At 42.5% G+C, this 19,674-nt stretch overlaps 2 protein-coding genes across 3 annotated transcripts in view; one reads left to right on the top strand and one right to left on the bottom strand.

The window, feature by feature from the left end:
• Positions 1-1,077: 1,077 nt before the first annotated feature.
• Positions 1,078-2,711, bottom strand: LOC113457213 (putative cuticle collagen 91). The gene is made up of 3 exons (XM_026783895.1): positions 2,649-2,711; positions 1,977-2,539; positions 1,078-1,735 (listed from the first exon to the last, which is right to left on the bottom strand). Exons 1-3 carry the CDS (start codon positions 2,709-2,711, stop codon positions 1,663-1,665), a joined length of 699 nt encoding a protein of 232 aa, XP_026639696.1. The 3' UTR covers positions 1,078-1,662.
• Positions 2,482-19,674, top strand: part of Negr1 (neuronal growth regulator 1) — a 791,857-nt gene continuing 774,664 nt past the window's right edge. The window contains exon 1 of one of the 2 annotated variants that reach the window (XM_026784203.1): positions 2,482-2,867. In XM_026784203.1, coding sequence (XP_026640004.1) covers positions 2,710-2,867 — 158 coding nt within the window. In that variant the 5' untranslated portion in view covers positions 2,482-2,709. The remainder of the gene's footprint in view (positions 2,868-19,674) is intronic. The other variant, XM_005357456.3, reaches the window with a different exon arrangement.

The following is a 19,674-nucleotide window of genomic DNA, read 5'->3' as shown; positions in this document are numbered from 1 at the left end:
ACCGAGGATGTCAGTCTCTGGGGAAGGCAGTTAGGAAAAGATGCTTTTCAGTGGTTTGTACACCAAGGCGCTGGCTCTCCTGTTCTTGCATACAATATCGTTAAACTTTGGCTCAACGCCACAAGCTGATCTTTCTGCCTCTTTTCATTGGCGTCTAGTTTATCGATACAGAAATAATACCGCATGGACCTGGCTGGCCACGTAGTGGGAAGTCAGGTCTTCTAATACCTCGTTTGTTCTCGATAATTTTAGGCTTTATCTGGAGTGCACCGCCAAGAATGTTAAATGAAGTCAACAAGAGGAGAACGTTCTCTAGGTGTCTGGCATCAGTATTAGCGAGAGGCTGCCATTTGACAATTATTTCTCTAGCACAGCAGACGGTAAAGAAAAATGTTTTCATTCATCCGCAAATGACTAACATTTTATTGATGTTTCGAAATGCGGCTGAATACTACCGCACTTTGGATTCCCGAGCGGGTTCTGAGAATTAAGCCTGAATACTAATCACCTCAATAGTTCCCGCTGCAAACCCGGCGGTTAATTGCTGAGCCTCGCAGGGAATCTTCCGCAGGGAGGTGATGTTGCTTAGGGATAAGTCAGTCTGGGTGGTCTCGGGCGGTGGGAATGGCTGCCCCTATCCCGTCTATCCTTAGACGTGGTGATAAATAAAAATAAAAATTAAAAAGCCGCCCTGGGTACCAACGACAACTATGACTCCCTCCCTGCCTCTTCAAGAGCTCAGCTTGGGGAGGAAGCCGGATGCTGACCCCTGCAGAGATTATTGCTTTGGCGCGCTCTGCGCAGGGCCCTGCTGGCGTTCAGAAAAAAAAAAAAAAAAGGAGTTCAAATGAACAGCAGTGAAAGACTGATGTGGTTTATTATTATTTATTTATTTATCTTTAAAATACCATTACAGGCGGAGGGCGGGGGAAGCCAGGTGGAGAGGGTCAGTTGTTTCTATCTACCCATTCCCCCTCCCAACTTCCCTCCTAAACTCGCCACGGAGACTGGAACCAGTGCTCTGGGCTCAGATTCTCTCATTGATTTGCAAGTCGACCGGAAGAGCTCTAGGAGTGCCAGGAGGGAAGAAAATTAAAAATTAAAAAATAAACAAAATGAGTGGACTGTGGGGTGACTCATGCCACGGACCCTGCTCTACCCTGACCTGGGCGTGGGCTAGCAGATGCGGGGCTGCGGCTTGGGGAGCTGAGGTCGCCTCTCAAAGGATGCGGGTCCACTCCAGCTGGGAGATTGTGAAGAAAATACAACTGGGAATCCTTAAAGCCGAGGAATGTCTTGACTCCATCCGAATGTACGAGCCTTCTACCCAACAGGCTCAGATGGGTTAAACTGCCTCTTACATAACAGGACCGCCTAGCTCCACACAATTAAAACACTTGATTGCAGCCTCCTCTAACTCCGCATCCCAGCAAGGCCCGCCCATCCCTCCCAGCGCGCCTGCGTGCTGCGCGCGCCCTGGTCTCGCACGCGCCCTGCACACTCCATCTCCCTCTGACACGCGCACACTCTGTGCTAACAGCACACGCGCACACACACTCACGCACAAGTTAGTACCAAGACGCACTAGAAGGGCAGGCGTCTTCCAGTCCGCAAAGGCGACCCACAGACGCGCTAGCTCTCAGCCGTCAGGCCCAGATAGCTCTACTGTTCCCGCAAAGCAGCAGCGCCACCACTGTCCCTGCCCACCTCCAAAGGAGGGTGAAAAGACGAGCCCCTAAAGAAAAATAACAGAAGGGAGGAAGAGAGACGCACGGAGAAAGACGAGGAGCGAGGGAGGGAAGGAAGAAGGGGGGAGAGAAGAGAAGAGAAGAGAGAGGAAAGAGGAGAGAGAGAGAGAGAGAGAGAGAGAGAGAGAGAGAGAGAACAGTACTAGTACGCAGTTTATTAACAGCGCAATTAGCTAGTCAGGATTTAAAAAACACACATACAATAACAACAACAAAAAGCCAACTCACTCACAGTCTCGGGCGTCATGATGGCGCCGACCCCAACTTGAGCACTTTAAAGTCGGGGCCCTGGGAGGCCCCGGAGCTGAACGCACCAGAGGGCAGGCCAGGCCCCCTTGCCCTGACTTCCCAGCCGAGCAGCACGCACAGCTCTCTCGCTGGTGCTGCCAAGCCGAACCAGACCTCGGCTTAGCCCCCGTCGCCCCTAGCTTCCCTGTCCCCCTCTTTCCCTCTTTTTGATCTATCTCTTTTGCTTCCCGGCCCCCCTCCCTGCCTGGTCCTCCATCCCCGGGCGGGGTTGCTACGGAAACGGCCGCTTGGCAACGCGCGCGAGCCCGGGGGCCGCCGGCCGCTGCTGCGCCCCGCGCTGCCTGTACCGCCTCCCGCGCTCTGCTCGTCGCCTCGCAGGACAGTGTGCGGCCGCCGGGGATTAGCCACGCTCCGGACGCGGCCGGGCGCCCCGGAGGAGGTGGAGCGCGGTGCCAGGGGGCGGGAGGGGAGGGAGGGAAGGCGAGCTGCAGACGAGCAGAAAGGAGGCGAGGCCGGGGAAAGAGGGAAACTACGCCCGACAACTAGGGAGGGGGCGAGAAAGAGAAGAAACCCACCCACCCACTCAGAAAGAGGAAAAGAGGAAAAAAAAAATCTCGTGTGGCGCGCCGCCTGGTTACCGGGCAGCCTCGCCAGCAGCAGGGGGTGGGAGCCGACGCTGCGCCGGAGAGCGAGCAGCCTGGCAGGCACGGACATGGTGCTCCTGGCGCAGGGCGCTTGTTGCTCGAACCAGTGGCTGGCGGCGGTGCTTCTGAGCCTGTGCTCTTGCCTCCCGGTTGGGCAGAGCGTGGACTTCCCCTGGGCGGCCGTGGACAACATGTTGGTGAGGAAAGGTGACACGGCGGTGCTCAGGTAGGGACCGTGCGCCCGTTCCACACTTGCCTCAGTCTATCTTTCTGTCCCCCTTCCGTCTCTCAGCCTTGTTTCACACCTAGCGTGAATCCTGCTGTTGCACACTAGCAAAACACCACCTCTCTGGCTACCACGCACAACCCATTCCGTGGGCTCCTCGGACCCTGGGGCAGGGGTCTGGCCGGGTTGGGGAGGGATGGAGACACTTTCTGGGCAGTCCGGGGTAAGGAGTGTGGTGCTTGAAGGAGGGGCAGGTGCCGCTTTGGATCTGGGTCTCTGTGCTGTTGCCAGGGATAGTCCTGGAGTCTGACAAGTTTACAGGGGTTGTTTTGGCTTCACTCCGTAAGCGACTTTTCCCAACTGCTGGCTCTATGCTCCATTTATTTTCCCTCTCACTTGAACAGTAAGATCCAAATATGCCCCGTTCCGCTCTTTTTATTTTTTCTTTTAACGGTTTTCCTTCCTTGTTTCTCCCCTTCCTCTTTGCCTTTCCCATTTCTCTAGCTCATCTTTACTCACTGCTCATTGCCTTCACTCTCTCGTTTATCCCCATTCTGTTCTGTTTTCAGTGTTTTACACTCGGTCTTAGTAGCTCCGCTGTCATTTCTGACCCCCCCCCCCTTTCTCCAGCTTTCCCTTTTCCCCAATCTCTGGTCCTCACCATAGCTCTTATCTCTCCCCTCCCAGACTCTCATACAGAGCTTCATCTCCCATGCACTTTTCCGTCACACCCACATCATGTTCCGTTACCATTTGCAAACCCTCATAAACCTCGGTGTTAGGGGCACACTCCTTCTCAGCTCTCCGGTCCTCACACACTGGCGCTTCCATACTGTAAGGATCACTTCACGTTCATATGCTCCCACAGCATTTAAAGGTGCATTCCGCACTCACCACACACGTTTTACCCCCCCCCCCCACACACACACACTTCCCTTCCTTCCTCTTCTCTCTTCAGTTTTACCTCTTCTCTTCCGCTTATTTTCACTGAGCTTGAACAGCAGCGTGTTGGTATGAAAAGGATATCCTAGCCCGGTTTCCCCCATAAGCCACACTGCCAAGTGTGCCTGGGAAAGATTCCCTTTCCCATTGGATATAAATAATTGATGACCGGTCTTGCTTTGAGCTAAACTGGGCTCACTAACCAGCCTTGCTCCTTCACTTCACATAGACCCACCTACAGGGGCACCCCCACCTGGTTGGCTTCTCCAATCTTCCTGAAGGATCTTCGCTCTCTCCACTGGGTGGTAGTTTGCTTATGAGTACAGATTGCACCGAGCCAGTATAAAGCATGTCTAAGGTGGGGAAGAGTGGCGTCTATTTCCACTTAACCAGGCGACGTTTTAAATTTAACATTGTGAGTTGGAGTATGACTTAAAGTTTTTTACGTGCTCTTGAAGCCAGTTTCACAGATACATTTGGCTACATGTTAATATCGTGTTTTAATAATATATCATTCTTGTTATGAATCTGGGAACACAAAAGTAATGGATTTTTGTCATACTATAGTAGGATAACTTTTTTTTTTTGAAAAAGGCAATGGTTGTAGCAGACATGCCATCCTCCCTCCTTGACTGGGATGTTGGTTTCTTTGAGAAGTTTGAGCAGCAGCTTTAGACACAGTATCAATTGACAGACACTGAAAGGTTTGTGCTTGAAGTAGCAAATGTCTAACCTGTGGCAAGCACCACCATTTTCAGTCTGAAGGCTTGGAGCCATCACTCACCCTGGTGATATATCTTGGCAATTCCTTTCCTAATGAGCGGTTTAATAAGTGGTGTGGTTGATTAAAGTATCAGGATCATGTTCTGCTTCCCGGAGACCTTTACTCTGACAGAGTAGAGCTCCCGGGTCTTCAGTGCCATTTTCTTTTGTCACTTGAAGCATATTTTATCTGCTTTACTTTTTAATATTAATTTTATAACTCTATAGGAATTCTCCAGTTATTGAACTTTTAGATTATGCAAGTTTGGGGGATGATTTGTTTATTTACAGGAAATTGCATCTTCATTAAAATTGTTCTCAGTTGAATAAATTTATCTGAAAAAGTCAGATACATTCTAATACATGTTAATGTCATGTTTTAATAAGGTGTTATTCTTGTTATGAATCTGGGAACACAGAGGTAATGGATTTTTGTCACACTTTTTATTTTTGACAAAGGTAATGGACATTTTATCATGGAGCGGTTGTGGATTAACCTTTCCCTTTTACTCCTGCTGTTGGTTTTTTTTAGAACTTTGAACAGCAGCACTAGACACAATCACAAACTGAAGATTGCTCTCAGTGCTTTGTGACTTCTTCAGCCTCTGGCATTGATGGGCAACCAGCAGATGGGGCCGACTTGGGGTCATGTTTTCACTAGAAGTAAACCCGACGGGAGATACATGTTTCAAATTATTCTTGAGGCTATATATAAGTCATTAGAAAAACAGAACTCGATCCTGCAGACACACACACCCATCTCATGGAAGTCTGGGAACTGAATACCTAAGACAACACCTAATAGGACGAGGTGACGATGTATTCTATTTTTGTCACACCCATTCCTCAAAGCATCTCATAGAGAGAGAGCAGTGAACTAACAGCTATCCAATGTCATGGAGTGCTAAAAACCTGGCAGTTCAAACATGCCAGTCAGTAATGCTGGGTCTTGTGGCTGTCAATGAAGGACAAGGTCAAAGGTCAGCTGATTCCCTTCCATCTCCAAAGTGCTAGGGAGTCCATTTTTAGGAAGGGAATAACAAAGACGTAAACAAACAAGAAGAAACTTCCCTTGAGTAGAGCCATAACACAAAGGGAATCCATCTTGCCACTTTCTGCCATCTGCCACCTTATATTTGACGATCACCTTTTAGGTCACTGACAGGAGATATAATGAGTTATAGGGTAGTCTGCCAAGGTTTCCATCCTTCTCTCTGCCTTTTCAAGCCAGTGAAGGCTTTGCAACGCAGACCCTGTGAAGATTAGATAGAACTATTTGGACCTTCCTGTATGGATTTTAACAATACATGTGTTTAGCAGAGTAACTCTTACCTAAACTTTGGATATAAAAAACACATGGTCTTCTATGGTACTTTGTAGTTCTCTAGAATATATATTTACTTCAGTTGTGTCATTATAGACATCAATGCTTACGAGATTTAACCACGTTATTCTGTTCCTAACAAATTGTGTCAATTGATAAATGGGATGGTGTACTTTCCCTCCAGTCTTCAGGTTGCATTTTGTTGTGTGTGGCATGTCTGAGTTGTGGTGTCATTTGGTGAGGAAGTAGAGGGCAGTCAAGGCAAGAACTCTAGTGAATTTGCATTAGGTCCCAGGGCTGATAGACCCAAAGATCTGAGACACACTTCTGAAATTTACATTCAAGTCAGATTGCTTTCCAGTGTCTGTGATAAGTAAAACAGCATCCAATTGCTTTATTCCTACTTCTTTGGCAAGTATTGCTGGATAAACAGATCGAAGACGCTTCCTGGTCTTTGTACGCAGTCCCACAACATCCTCATTTGTAGCCTCTTCAGAACTGTGCATTTTTAAAACACGTTTCATTTCAACTCTTTTTTCCTCCAGTATGTTTCTCATTCAACCATTCTGCATGAATTTTGTATATTTTTGACCACTTTTGATATTAATTCAAGGTAACTTAGTCTATGTTTTCCATGCTTTTAATCAAAGAAAGGAAGGGGGAAGTCTTCCTTGATAAGTGATCCATTCTCTTACTTCAACAAAACGAATACAACTCAGCTATCCCATGCTCTGGACTTGACTATCAGTCACTGGGTAACACACTAAGACTTCTGATGAGAAGAGAGGGCCATGAAGATGTACTAGAATACATGCTTCCACAGAGGACAGTTCTGCCCAAACCAGTCTTGCCAGTAGATTTAGAAATAGTGCCTTGAATATTTATTCCTGTAGGCCAACACATTTGCTGATTTTATTCCACATTAAGTAGTCTTCTTTGGAACACATACTGTTGGTTGTAATAAATGATTTATGTAGGAGGATGTGGAACCACCAGTAAATAACTCAATTAAATGTCCTTTGGGAAGGCGATTGGGATGTCTCCATGTAAGCCAAGTCCTCTCTGTACACCAAAGCACCATGTTCTCAGTATGCAGGTCACCATTTCATAACATTTAGATATTGCCTAAATGCTAATGTTCTGATTTAGTAGAGTATGTAAAACATAATTTCAACGCTCTTATGTTGAATTCTTCTTCAGGAATGGAGGTGGCATATTTGGGCTTGTTGACTTGACCCACCTGGAAATAGGAAACTCCGTGAAGAACTTGCCTCCATCAGATTGTCCCATGGGAGTGTTTGTGGGGCATTGATATGTGTGCCTGGTGTGTAATAGGGAGGTAACTGAGCAAACCAGGAGAACAAGTCAGTAATAAGAGTCCTCCATGGTCTCTGCTTCAGTACCTGCCACCAGGTTCCTGCCAGGAGTCCCTGTCCTGGCTTCCCTTGTTGACAGACTGCAACTGGTAAGGCAAATATCTTCTCCAGAGTTCCTTTTGATCGTCGTTATAGCAACAGAGTGAAACTAGGACAGCCGGGAAAATGGACTGTCTAATGAGCTGGGAAAACGGGTCCCCAGCATAGAACTGAATAGTGGTGGATTTTCATGCGTGGTGATGTTCCATGCCTAGGTACGCCACATGGCACAGCAGCCTAAACAATGCATTAACTACAGAACAATCGAGTGCCTTTAAAAAGGTCCAGGTCATTGTTTTTGACCAACCTAATGAGTTCAGAATAATTCAAAATTTACTTTGGTTGTATAATTTTTTTGCATATAAGTCTATTAATGAACTTATTGTAAATGCTGGTTTTTATAATTCAGGTGTTATATAAAGTGAGAATTAATAATTTGATTTTAAAAGTGTATCCGAATGGCTGCAGTGTGGTCTGTGTAGGTCATCTGTGACTCTATGTGCCCTCTACTCTTCTGTGTGTGTGAAGGAGAGGGCAACACAGAGGAAATGTGAATTCTTGAATCAGGAGATTAATAAGTGAAAAATGAGCCCATTTATGTGTTAGTGAGTCATATCAGGTTTTAGTAGCAGTATCTTTATATTTTTGTTTTTCCATACAGACTTTCTCAGTGTAGCCCTGGCTGTCCTGGAACTTGTCCTGTAGAGCAGGCTGGCCTCAAACTCACAGGGATCAGCCTGCCTCTGCCTCCTGAGTGCTGGGGTTAAAGGCTTGCTCCCCCTCCACTGGCCATAACAGTGTCTTTACTGCTATTGGAATTCCCTGGTGACAGAAAGAAAAGTTTCACATACCGAATCTATGGACCAAGAGAAGTCTTTGCCTTAGTTAATTTCTGTGAACGTCTTCATAGTTTGTCACATGTTCATTGGAAAAATTCAGAATATTATTTTTGTTTTATTTTTTCCTTGTATATTTTGGTCAAATTCTTTTCTCTCCTCCCGCACTTCCTAGATTCTCCTCTCTACCTCTTTATAACTTCATCTTCTTTGTCTCTTCATATTAAGAAAAAAGAAAATGCAAACAAACGAAACCAATAAACAAAAAACACACAAACAAAACAATGATCACACACACAAACACACACACAAGGGTGATTGGGTTCATTTTGTGTTGGCTTAGCTAGTCCTGGCCATGGGGTTCATCCTGGAGAGTGGTTGATATACCGCTGTCACTCTGTAGAAGAAACCAATTTTACCTTCCCCAGCAGGTATGAGTCACAAATAGCTTTTAGTGGTGGGACTTCGCGTTCAGTTTCTCTTCTCAGGACTGGGGTTTAGTGTGGTTTGAATTGGTGCTCCAGTTCTGTTGTGTCTGGAAAACACTGTTTCCTTGGAGTCACCCATCACCTCTGGCTCTTGTGATTTTTCTTCCTCCTCTTCTGAATAATTCCCTGAACCTTAAAGGGGAGGGCTTTGATAAAGACATTCAGTTTAGGCCTTTGTCTCCAAAATCTCCCATACTCTGCACATTATACGATTGTGGGTCTCCGTGTTAGTTGCTGTCTACTAAAACAAGCTTTTCTGGTGATGGCCGAGTGAGGCACTGATTTATGTGTAGAACAGATTGTCAATGGGAGTTATTTTATTGCTACATTCATTTAGATGAATATTATTAGTATTTCGTTTCCCCTGAGGCCCATGAGTTCTCCAGGGTCAAATTCTTGGCCATTTTAGCAGTATCGGATATGAGTTCCATTTCAAGAAGCAGGCCTTAAACCCATTGGTTACTCCCAGGACATTTGTGACATTACTGTACCAGTCTACCTTGAAGGTTTGCCACTGTTGTGGGTTGCAAGGCTTATATCTGGGTGATATTTGTAACATGAGGGCCGACTTGATGGGGTTTCTGTCCTGCCCGGTACCCCACAGCCAGCAAGTCCCAAGGAAAATCACACGGAGATCTCTGTAAGTTATAAAACTGATTGGCCCAGTAGCTCAGGATTTTTTATTAGCTCTTATAGCTTATATTAACCTGTTGTTCTTATCAATGTTAGCCATGTGGCTTGGTACCTTTCTCAGCTGGGCAGATTACATCTTGCTTCTTCTTGGTCTGGGCAGGAATGGGAGGAATGGGCTTCCTCCTTTTTAGAATTCTCCTGTTCTCATCGCCTCTCCTCTGCTTCCTGTCTGGTTGACCCACCTATAGTTCCTGTCTGGCCAATCAGCGTTTATTCAAAATATGATTGACAGAATACAGATAATTCTTCCGCACCAGATACTGATTACATTTCTCATCCAGTCATACACATAGTACCTTCAGTACCATGAATACTGGCCCATAAGAGTGATGGAAGCTTCTAGAGGACTTGGTTTTCAAAGGGATTTTCACAAGACCTTTACTGTTAGTTATCCTTACCCTTTTTCCTTTTTCTACCATGTTCTCCCGTCTCCCCTCTCCATTCAATAGTCCTGTTCTAGTGTCTACTTTATCTTCTTATATTGTTATATTATCTTTCTCCTTCCTTGGAAAACCTGTCATTGCCGCTGCTTCTTTACTAGTTCCCTACCCTATGTAGCTATGGAAACACTCATACCTAAAGCTTAATACCTGAAGCAATGCTGAATGGTGAAAGAATTGCTGGAGGTATCACCGTCCCCACAAAGCAAGTTGTATTGCAGAGCTACAGTAATAAAAAGAGCAAAATATTGACACAAAACAGACATGTTGATCAGTGTAATAGAAATGAAGACGCAGACATAAATCCACACACCTGCGGACACCTGATTTTTATAAAGAAGACAGAAATACACACTGGAAGACAGCATCTTCAGCAAATGATGCTGGTCAAACTAGCTGACAAGAAGAATGAGAACAGATCCCTGCTTATCAACCTGCACAAATCTCAACTCCAAATGGATCAAAGACATAAAGATGGATACCCTGAGTTTGATAGAAGAGAAAATGAGGAGTATCCTTGAAAACATCGACACAGGGAAGGCCTTTCTGAGCAGAACACCAGGAACACAGGCACAAAGACCAACAAATAACAACTAGATCTTCATGAAACTGAGCCTCTTCAGCGTGGCAAAGGGTGACATTATTCAAGCAAAGGGTCAGGAAAATTTTTTATGCAACTACATGTCTGTTAGAGGGTTGGTTTCTAGAATATATAAGAACTAAGAAATCATGTAGCCCAACTAAAGTGAGGTATAATGATAAACACAGTTCTCAAAGGAAAAGACACAAATGGTTGAGAAGCACTTGAAATGTTCAACATTCTTAGTCATCAGAGAAATGCAAATCAAAACTACTTTGAGATTTCACCTTACACCAGGCCGAATGGCCAAAGTCAATAAAACAAGTAACAGCTTAGGCTGGTGAATGTGTGGAATAAGGGGAACACTCAATCAGGGCTGATGGGAGTGAAAACTTGTACAATCACCATGGATATAATGTCAGGAAGATGAGCAATTGTCTTACCTCCATATCCAACTACACTGTTGTTGGGCATATATCCAAAGGATGCTTTGCCCTACCCTTGTTCATCCATGTTCAAAGAGCCTATGAGTCCATTGACTGGCGAATGGATAAGAAAAATATGGTGCATTGAGAAAATGGAATATTATCCAGCTGTTAAGAAAAATAAAATCATGAAATTCACAGGTAAATGGATGGAATTAGAAAAAAATAATCATCCTGAGTGGGGTAACCCAGGCCCAGAAAAACACACATTACACATTTTCTCTTATAAGCAGGTGTTAGCTTTTAAAACTCAGAGTCTTTAGAATAATTATTGGCTTTGGTTATTAGAACTTGTGCATGTTTTGCTCATACTCACTCCTATTCTACAACTCTTCCCACATCCACTCCTCTTCCTTACACACCCAACTTTGTGTTTCTTCTCTTAAGATGTCGAGAACAGTTTATGCTGTGAAATATTCCTATCTGTGTTGCCTTCCACTGGGGCATGGTTAGCTCACCAGAGTCTACACTCTTAGGGAAAACTGATTGTCTTTCCCTGGAAGCTAACAATTACCAATATCTCTCAAATTGGCAGTGGCACTGTGTGCTGAACTCCATCTTCATGCTGGGATTTGGTCTGACTTGGGCTTGCAGTGCTTTCTGTTGCACTCACCATGGGTTCATATCTACAGTTACCTTGCTGTGTCGAGGAGATGCTGTTTCCTTGGAGTCACCCATCAGTTCTGGTCCTTGTACTTTCTGTAGCTTCTTCTGCAATGATTTCTAGAGCCTCTAAAGGGAAGAGTGTGGTATAGATGTTCCCCATAGGACTGTATTATTTTCTATAATATCTTATTCTCTGTATCTTAGCCAGTTGTGAGTCTCTGTGATAATCACCACCTATTGCAAATAAAAACTTCCCCAATAAGGGTTGAGATATGCATTAATCTATGGGTACAATAATAAGCCATTAAGGGTTGGTTTGATGCTATGAACATTTAGCAAAATAATAGCAGATTCTTGCCTAGTACTTATACCCTGTCTAGCCATAGGTTATTGGCTCAACAGTGTTGCCAGGTATGGGTTTCATGTTGTGGAGTGGGCCTTAAATCCAGCAAGAATGTGATTGGTTGTGTCCAATATGTTTGTACCTCTGTTGCACCAATGCTGAGGCTTTTCAAGCCAGTCTTCTCTGTCGCCTGCTGGCCTCTAATCTGGATGACTGACGAGTGTGCTCCTCTCCCATAGCTTGCACAGCACTTCACAGGATGGGCTTTTTAATTGCAAGGAAAAATCTACAAGAGGATTCTCAAGAAAAGTGTGTGGAATTGCTTTCCTCATGTTTCAGAAAAAAAAATGGCCTATGTAAGATATATGTTAAATCATTTTACATAATAACAAATTTATTATGTATTTGTGCTTTGATTGATATATGAGCTGTCAAGACTTAATATGTATTTTCAAAGGTACATTTCAGTAGAAAAAAAGTCTTAAATTACAGGGATCTAGTTGTTAAGATTTTAAGCTGTATTTCTAATCTAAAGAAGACCTGTGGTTTTGATTGACTCAGGAGACTTTCTTATCCTTAACACTCACCACATAGATGGCCCTCATTCTACCCTCATTTCCCATAACTACACTACACATACAAGAAGAATGTCCCTTACCCTCACACCACACCATGCAGATAACAGGAACTCTTCCAAGATGAGAAGTATCATGACTGAAGTTCAATTCATGGAACCTCCTCTTTCTTTTCCCTAAGGCAACAATTAAGTAAAATCAGTGGACACAACAGAAGCAAAGCAAATTGACAGTTGTAATAGGTGAATAGTTGTCACTGTGAAAGATAGCTATGCACCCCAAAGACCAGCAATTTGCATGATGCTAGTCATTTCTCAAAGGTAGGCTGACAGTTCTGTAAACCACATGGTGGTGATAGGAGCTGATAGGGTTTTAGTGTGGTCACACTGTTTGATTATGATGCCAAGGGGTTATCTATCAGCATTGTGCTTTCCAGACCACACCAAGTTCTGCGTCCTGATGGAGAACCTTTGATGTTCTCCAGCATCCAGCTGGCAGGGGAATTGGTCTTAATCACTTTCTCTGAAAGCAGGAGAGAGCAAAGAAGGGACTTGGCAGTGTTGGTAACATTAAGTGTTGCGCTTTTGAATGGAAGCCAGCACACTGTACTTTCCAAATAGCTAGTAAATTCGCTCAATTTAAGGAAGTTTGGTTTTTTTTTTTTTAACCCTTCTCAGTTTAGAACTAAATTGTTCTTTATGTAATTTCATTAAGTCTTCGGACACATGTTCAGTTTCCAGGACTGAGAAGTTTTGGTTTGTTTGTTTGTTTGTTGTTTTGTATGTTTTGTAATTTGATTAAAAAACATTTAGTTTTAGATACTTCTTTGAACCATATACAGATTCTGGTTCACTACCACTTTGTGGGAAAGGGCCCTGTCTTAGAAATCCTTTTCTCTTTTGCTGCTGTATTGAATTTAATCATAGTGAAAAGGCTTAGGAGATATTACTTAGAACTCTGTCAATAGCCTATCTTCCAGAGAACAGCCATAGTAACTGAAGGCTAGCCTAGTTTACATGAACATATCTCTTTCTTTTTGGCAGAGGCCTTAACAAACTGTAAACAGGCAAACACCTCCCTTCAATTAGCCTCTTCCTATGTCTTCCTTCTTGCTCCATTGTAAGCTCCAATCAAGGAACTGTTATCAAATCAGGTGGTCTTGGTGAAATGCTGTGAGATCTTGGATTTTCTTTAAAGCACCAGGGCTAAAGAAAGGATCTGGGATAAGGGAGGAGGCCAAGTGAACTTGGCCTTGAATTGCAGTGCCAAAGCTGGCATTGCCTACAAGTGTGTCTGTCATAACATTCCCCTGACTGTTGTGAATATTTGAGGCTCTCTAGCCAGGCTTTCTAAATAAAGATTTATTTGTAAATGTAAATGTATTTATTTTTAAATATCATGCTCGTCTGTCCTGTCAAACGGCACTCTTCCATGAGATATTCAAGTCACTGTTCTTTGATCTTAGAGATACAATATTTTCCACAGGAAAATATATTCGATTTGTGTAGAATCTTGTTTGAAATTAATAATTTAGTAATGGATCATTTGTTTAAAGTTGTTGGCTCTGCTGGCGATCACATCTTTTGTCACATGGCTTATGTCTGAACCCTGAACACAGTGTGAAGAAATGCAAAGGGAGATGCAGGAGGAAGGAGAAAGACATGAAATGGGAAAATGCAATCTTGTATTTTAGTGTGCTTAAAATCATACTAATTAATGAACGATATAAAATGAAGCTTGGCAATTGTGCTGTTTAGAGCTATTTAATACTAATTTAATACTGTAAATTATCCAAACTCTACAGCCCCTTCTGATGACATGGGGTCTTTGCCTTACACTGAGTTTATGAACTCACGCTTTCCACATAGGTGCATGTCCTTCTTTCAAGTTACAGATCTGCTCATGTTTATTTTTTAAATATTTTGCTTTTGGAGTGTGATTGATGTTTGTTTTGGTAGCATATGTTTGCAAAAAGGACAACTTATGTAAATAAGTTTTTTGAGATATGTTTATTTATTTGGGTGTGTGTTTTACCTGCATGCGTATCTGTGCACCTTCTGTTTGCAGTGGCCCCAGAGTCCAAGAGAGGGCACCAAATCCTTTTGGAAATGGAGTTACAGACAGTTGTGAAGCACCACATGGATGCCTGGGAATAAAACCTGAATCCTCTGGAAGAGAAGTCAGTGCTCTTAACCACTGAGCCATGCATCCATACATCTATATAAATATTTAAATAATAGGACGCTCCTCTAACAGATACCAGTTTGCTTATACATATGTGTTACAGTTATATATTAGAAACTTCAACATATCATTGCAAAAGCATCCACTTCTGCCTTATGGTGTGGAAAAGGATGCCAGAGACACTAATAAATGTTCTAGACTTATTCTGTGGGAAGTAGTTGCCCAAGGTGGGCTTCATATTTGGCCTGCGGAACTCCAAAATCTGTGCTCAGCTTTTGAAGGAGAAGCAGTCTCTGTCTGATATAGATGCCAGGCTCCAGTTCTTTGAAAGCTGATTCTGGTAGCACTCACAAATGAATCATCACAGAAGGCATCTCAGGTTGGAGTACTCTGAGCTTTTACTACAGATGAAAGGTAAAACAGTATCTTGGATCTATAATTCCCGACTACCCTGGCTTCACTTAGCTTGCACGTATATAGTTTACAAAATTCTATGTTCTACTATTTGCTGTCCATGAGTAACATTAACAGCACGCTCTTTCTAGTAGCTAGTGAAAGAAATGCTCCTTGTTTGAACTGATCAAGTGAAACTTGCTTCTTCAGATTTTCTTATATTGGGGCTATCTGTCACATATTGTATTTTCATGTCTACATACTCCAGACCACCACATGCCATTGTAGAGGGGCACAATGTCATTGTCCATGCCATGTTGCAGAGCCAAAGTTCTGTGGGTTCAACGTCCTGTCTTAAAATCCCAAATTACTTGAGAACATTCCCAATCTTTCCAAGTTCAACTGCAAATCTTCTCTTTCTGTATTTGTGTGCTCTTCCTTTCTACTGTGTTTCTATAATCTTCAAGTGATGGCACAGGTAAATGAAGGTTTCTCGGTCATGCCCCCATCCTGTGGCTGCTTCTGAGTAGTCACTCAGAAGCTTAATATTAACTATGCACTTTTTCTTGGGGTTTGTTTTTTCATTTTGTTGTTGTTGTTGTTGAATTGTATCTGTCTATTTAACCCAGGCAGGCCATACTGCTGATACTCTGCTGTCATCTTCTCAAGGGTGGGAATTGCAAGTATGTTCCATTATTTCTGGCTTAGTTTAGCAATAAATTTCCTGTAATTAGACCATATTTCTTTATATTTTTGAGTAGAGGGTCATGAACTAAGATGCCATGTATAAGAAGAGAGATTTAAGCTCACATTTGAAAGGACTGGCCAAATGCAGTCTAGAAGGAAGCATTCCCTTGAATAATATGAAATGGCAGTTGTCTTCCTATGGGCATTTCCTGTAACCTAAGAAAATTATTTTCAAATTCTAACATGCAAAAGACTTTTCACTGTAGGTTTTCCAAATATTTTGTACATTTCTGATTGGCATTTTAATTCTAAGTGTTTTAGCGGCTCAAGAAACAAAATGTCCTTAGTTTAGTTTCAAAGACAAAGAACATTTTCGTTTGGGTGTCTTCCAGTATGTACTGCTAGTCTGTAAGACAGTCAATGAACAATTCTGTGATTGATTGCTTTGAATTTCCTTGAATGTTTGAACCACTCTTAACCCCTGACTTGTTGTTGAACAGCAAGTGGTGACAGGCTGCAGGATGGAAATGAATTCTTAGTTGTCCAATTAAAACTGGCATTTGCATCTCAAGCAATTCCCTTAGAGAAAAATGCAAAGGAGGAAGTTGGATGTGTTCGAAGATTAAGTGGAAATGCACATTATAACCACAAAACTAATTACAGTTAAGGAATGACAAAACTCCCTTCTTAATGAAAGATTCAATTTGTTATCTATTTTAAATTATCTTCATTTGGTATCAGCAAATAAGTTGGTGGTCAAACAAGCAAACAGCTCTCCCACATCCTGCATAATTAGAACAAGTGATTGCCGGAGATCCTAGTGGGAGGAGAGCCAACAAAACTTAAAATAGAAATACATGTTGTTTTATGATGCTAATATAAATGATTCATTTAGAAGGAAGTGGTGGGATGTGCACACACATATGCATATATAGGCACATATATGTTGTGCAATGATTTAAATGAAAAAGTAAAAACTGAATATTCACTTAAAATCCTTTCATCATAGTTTTTTATAGTAAATTTTACATGTCTGGTATTAGAATTTTTTATTTCCCTTTTTTGATAATTTCACACTTGATTACCATACTTGTTTCATTCCTCCATACAGATTCTTCCACTCTTTTTCCAGTCTCTCTCAAATTGATTACCTCTTCTTCTTTAGCAAGTATTGTTACAAATATACCCATATGTATAGATCAAGGCCTGCCCATAGGTGAAGAGTTATAGGCACTTAATGGTTGCTGAGAAATCGGGATTCAATCTTTATGATTTATTTGTATTATTTTAAAATCATGTGAATGTGTGTATGTCTACATACACACTCAAAAATGGACAAAGGTGCTGGGTGGTGGTGGCACATGCATTTAATCCCAACACTCGGGAGGCAGAGGCAGGAGGATCTCTGTCAGTTCGAGACCAGCCTGGTCTACAATACCTAGTTCCAGTACAGGCTCCAAAGCTACAGAGAAACCCTGTCTCGAAAAAAACAACAAACAACAACAACAAAAAATGGACAAAGGTACATGACTTCAGGTGCTTGGAGAGTCCAGAAGAGAGTGTCAGATCCTTTGCTGCTGGAATTACAGGGCATTATGGGCAGGAAGATCACATCTGTGATCTAACTGGAGAGGCCGAGGCAGGAGCATCACACTCGTGATCCAGCTCTAGAGAGGCTGAGGCAGGAGGATCACACTTGTGATCCAGCACTGGAGAATCCAAGGTAGGAGAATCATACTCGTGATCCAGTACTGGGCAGGAAGGTCAGCAGCTCTAGGCTAGCCTGGGCTGCACACCATCCTTGTTTAAGTAACATCAGTGGCTTTCCGCAGGTAACTGCCATGTCTCAGCCAGGTAGATCACGGTCATGTTACTTTCCAGCAACTCCTTGCCCAACTCTTTCTGTTGTTTATGTCACTACAGAGACCAGGAATGATTTGAGGCTTACCACACTGTTGCTGGCCAATGGAGTTTTATTGAAAAAATGAGTTAAATTTCAGAAAAAAAAAAATGTTTGATTGTAAGACTTCTCCACCTTCAATATGACAAATGTTGAATATTCATTTTGCCAAATATAGCTGAATAAATCCATAGTTTTAACAAACATATTTTATGTTGAATTTTTATCTGAAAGTTATATTTTCAATAGTTATAAGATAGAATGATCATACACATATTTGAATATTTGCTTCTAATTTTTAAATTTTAAGACATGAAAGCAAAAATACACAATCTAGGATCCTCAGTATCTGTGCTCTGAAGTCCACAGTAAATTTTAATGAACATGGATGTAAATGTGTAGAAGGGTATGCATTTCCTGATCCTCCCCTTACTACTAACCCCTGAGTGTCTCATTCTCTCCTCTTCTCTTTACTCTCAGATTGGAAACACTCTCATGGGTTTTCACATCCTAGGTAATATAAACTACCTATATGTTTTATATAATATATACTAATGGAAATTATGCTTACTATATACATTTTCCTCCCTTGATTTAAAACATTACAATGAACCGGGCGGTGGTGGCGCACGCCTTTAATCCCAGCACTCGGGAGGCAGAGGCAGGCGGATCTCTGTGAGTTCCAGGCCAGCTGGTCTAGAAGAGCTAGTTCCAGGACAGGAACCAAAAGCTACGGAGAAACCCTGTCTCGAAAATAAATTTAAAAAAAAAAAACATTACAATGGTATTTTCTTACCGTATCAGTGATCCTTCTAAAGTACATCTCGCTGTAAAGTACAGATAAAATCACCTTCCAGTCATATCTCAAATCAGGAAGATTTGTGTCATGTGCCCAAACCCTTTATGTTTAAACTTCTTCTTAAACTTTCATTTTCAAAATACACAAGGCATGTATTACTTTTTAGAACAGGTGGTAGTTACACAACGTGTTGATAAATGCCATCTTTTGGGGAACTTTACCCGTTCCCTCACATTCTGGGGGAGTACTCACTCAAGGATGAGGTCTGCTGAATTCTGTTTAGAATTCATTCAACATAACATCCCCCAACTCCATCAATTACTTTGAACCATTCCTGGCTGTAGACTCAGAGCCTTTCATTTGGGGCAGTTAGTGCAAAGAGAACCTTACAGAGGTGATGGGGCAAGCATGCGTGTTGTGTCTCCAAGGTGAAATTCTTTCTATCCCATCTCGTTTGCTTCCTCACCAATGGGCTTCCAGTCAAGCCGCTTTTCTGCTCCTTGGCAAGTATCACATATTTTGCACCTGTGAAGGTCAGAGCCTGGCTCCCTGATATGTGTTTGAGCTCAGACTCACTTTAATAATTAATGTAAAGTCGGCTTTTTAAAAAAAAATTGTCAAGCAAACCAGGCTTAGCAATAGAAGCCAAGTCTAGGATTTGGGTGGAAGACACCTGTTTATCACACAAGCATCTTTTGTGGGGTGAGGTTTTTCATATTTGCTGTGTAAAGGAGCAAAGACTGTACTGTCCTTTCCTACACATTAAGATCTTAGGCCATCACTTGGCTTTTCTTCCACAAAGCAGGGATGAGACTGGGGAATACCCAAGGCTAAGAGATTAAAGTGGTCTGGATACTTAACTTAGTCCTCTGTGCAGCACATGGAAAACAGTCCACATGCTATTGCAAAACTTTGCATTATAAACTATCCTATAAATAATCTCCTTTAAAACAGAAGCACGTGTACCAAGGAAAATTTTATGACTAAAATATTTTTGACTAAATAGATGACTGAAACAGTTGTATGAATAATTGTTTTGAAGGAATGGAAAATAAAAATAATAAAACAAGTGACTGTTCAGGATAGACTCACAATATTCCAGGTGTGTCCGAGACAATTCATATACAGGGATAATGTTCTTTGTGTTTCATTATTATCAGCAATGCTTCCTAGGCTGTTCCCCATCACAGTCTGATGATGCTCTCTGAGTGGAGACAAAATTTTCCCTTAGAAGGAATGATAAAGCCTGGGGATGTGGCTCAGTGGGTTGGCTGATTAATCAGCCTGTGGAAAGTTCATGCACAAGGTGTGGTGATACAGCATCCTAGAGGTGGAGGCAGGGGGATTGAAAGTTC

The sequence above is a fragment of the Microtus ochrogaster genome, chromosome 21, assembly GCF_000317375.1.
Source record: "Microtus ochrogaster isolate Prairie Vole_2 chromosome 21, MicOch1.0, whole genome shotgun sequence".
Lineage (NCBI taxonomy): Eukaryota > Metazoa > Chordata > Mammalia > Rodentia > Cricetidae > Microtus > Microtus ochrogaster.
The sequence above is the reverse complement of the archived record's forward strand: the minus strand, read 5'-3'. Positions and strand labels throughout refer to the sequence as shown.

Excerpts from the sequence above, each read along its gene's own strand:
- LOC113457213 (XM_026783895.1), bottom strand. The coding sequence starts at position 2,711 with ATGTCCGTGCCTGCCAGGCTGCTCGCTCTCCGGCGCAGCGTCGGCTCC. Across the intron at positions 2,540-2,648 it reads GCTCCCACCCCCTGCTGCTG|TTGTCGGGCGTAGTTTCCCT; the intron begins GCGAGGCTGCCC and ends CCCCCTCCCTAG. Across the intron at positions 1,736-1,976 it reads CATGACGCCCGAGACTGTGA|GGGCTCGTCTTTTCACCCTC; the intron begins GTGAGTTGGCTT and ends ATTTTTCTTTAG.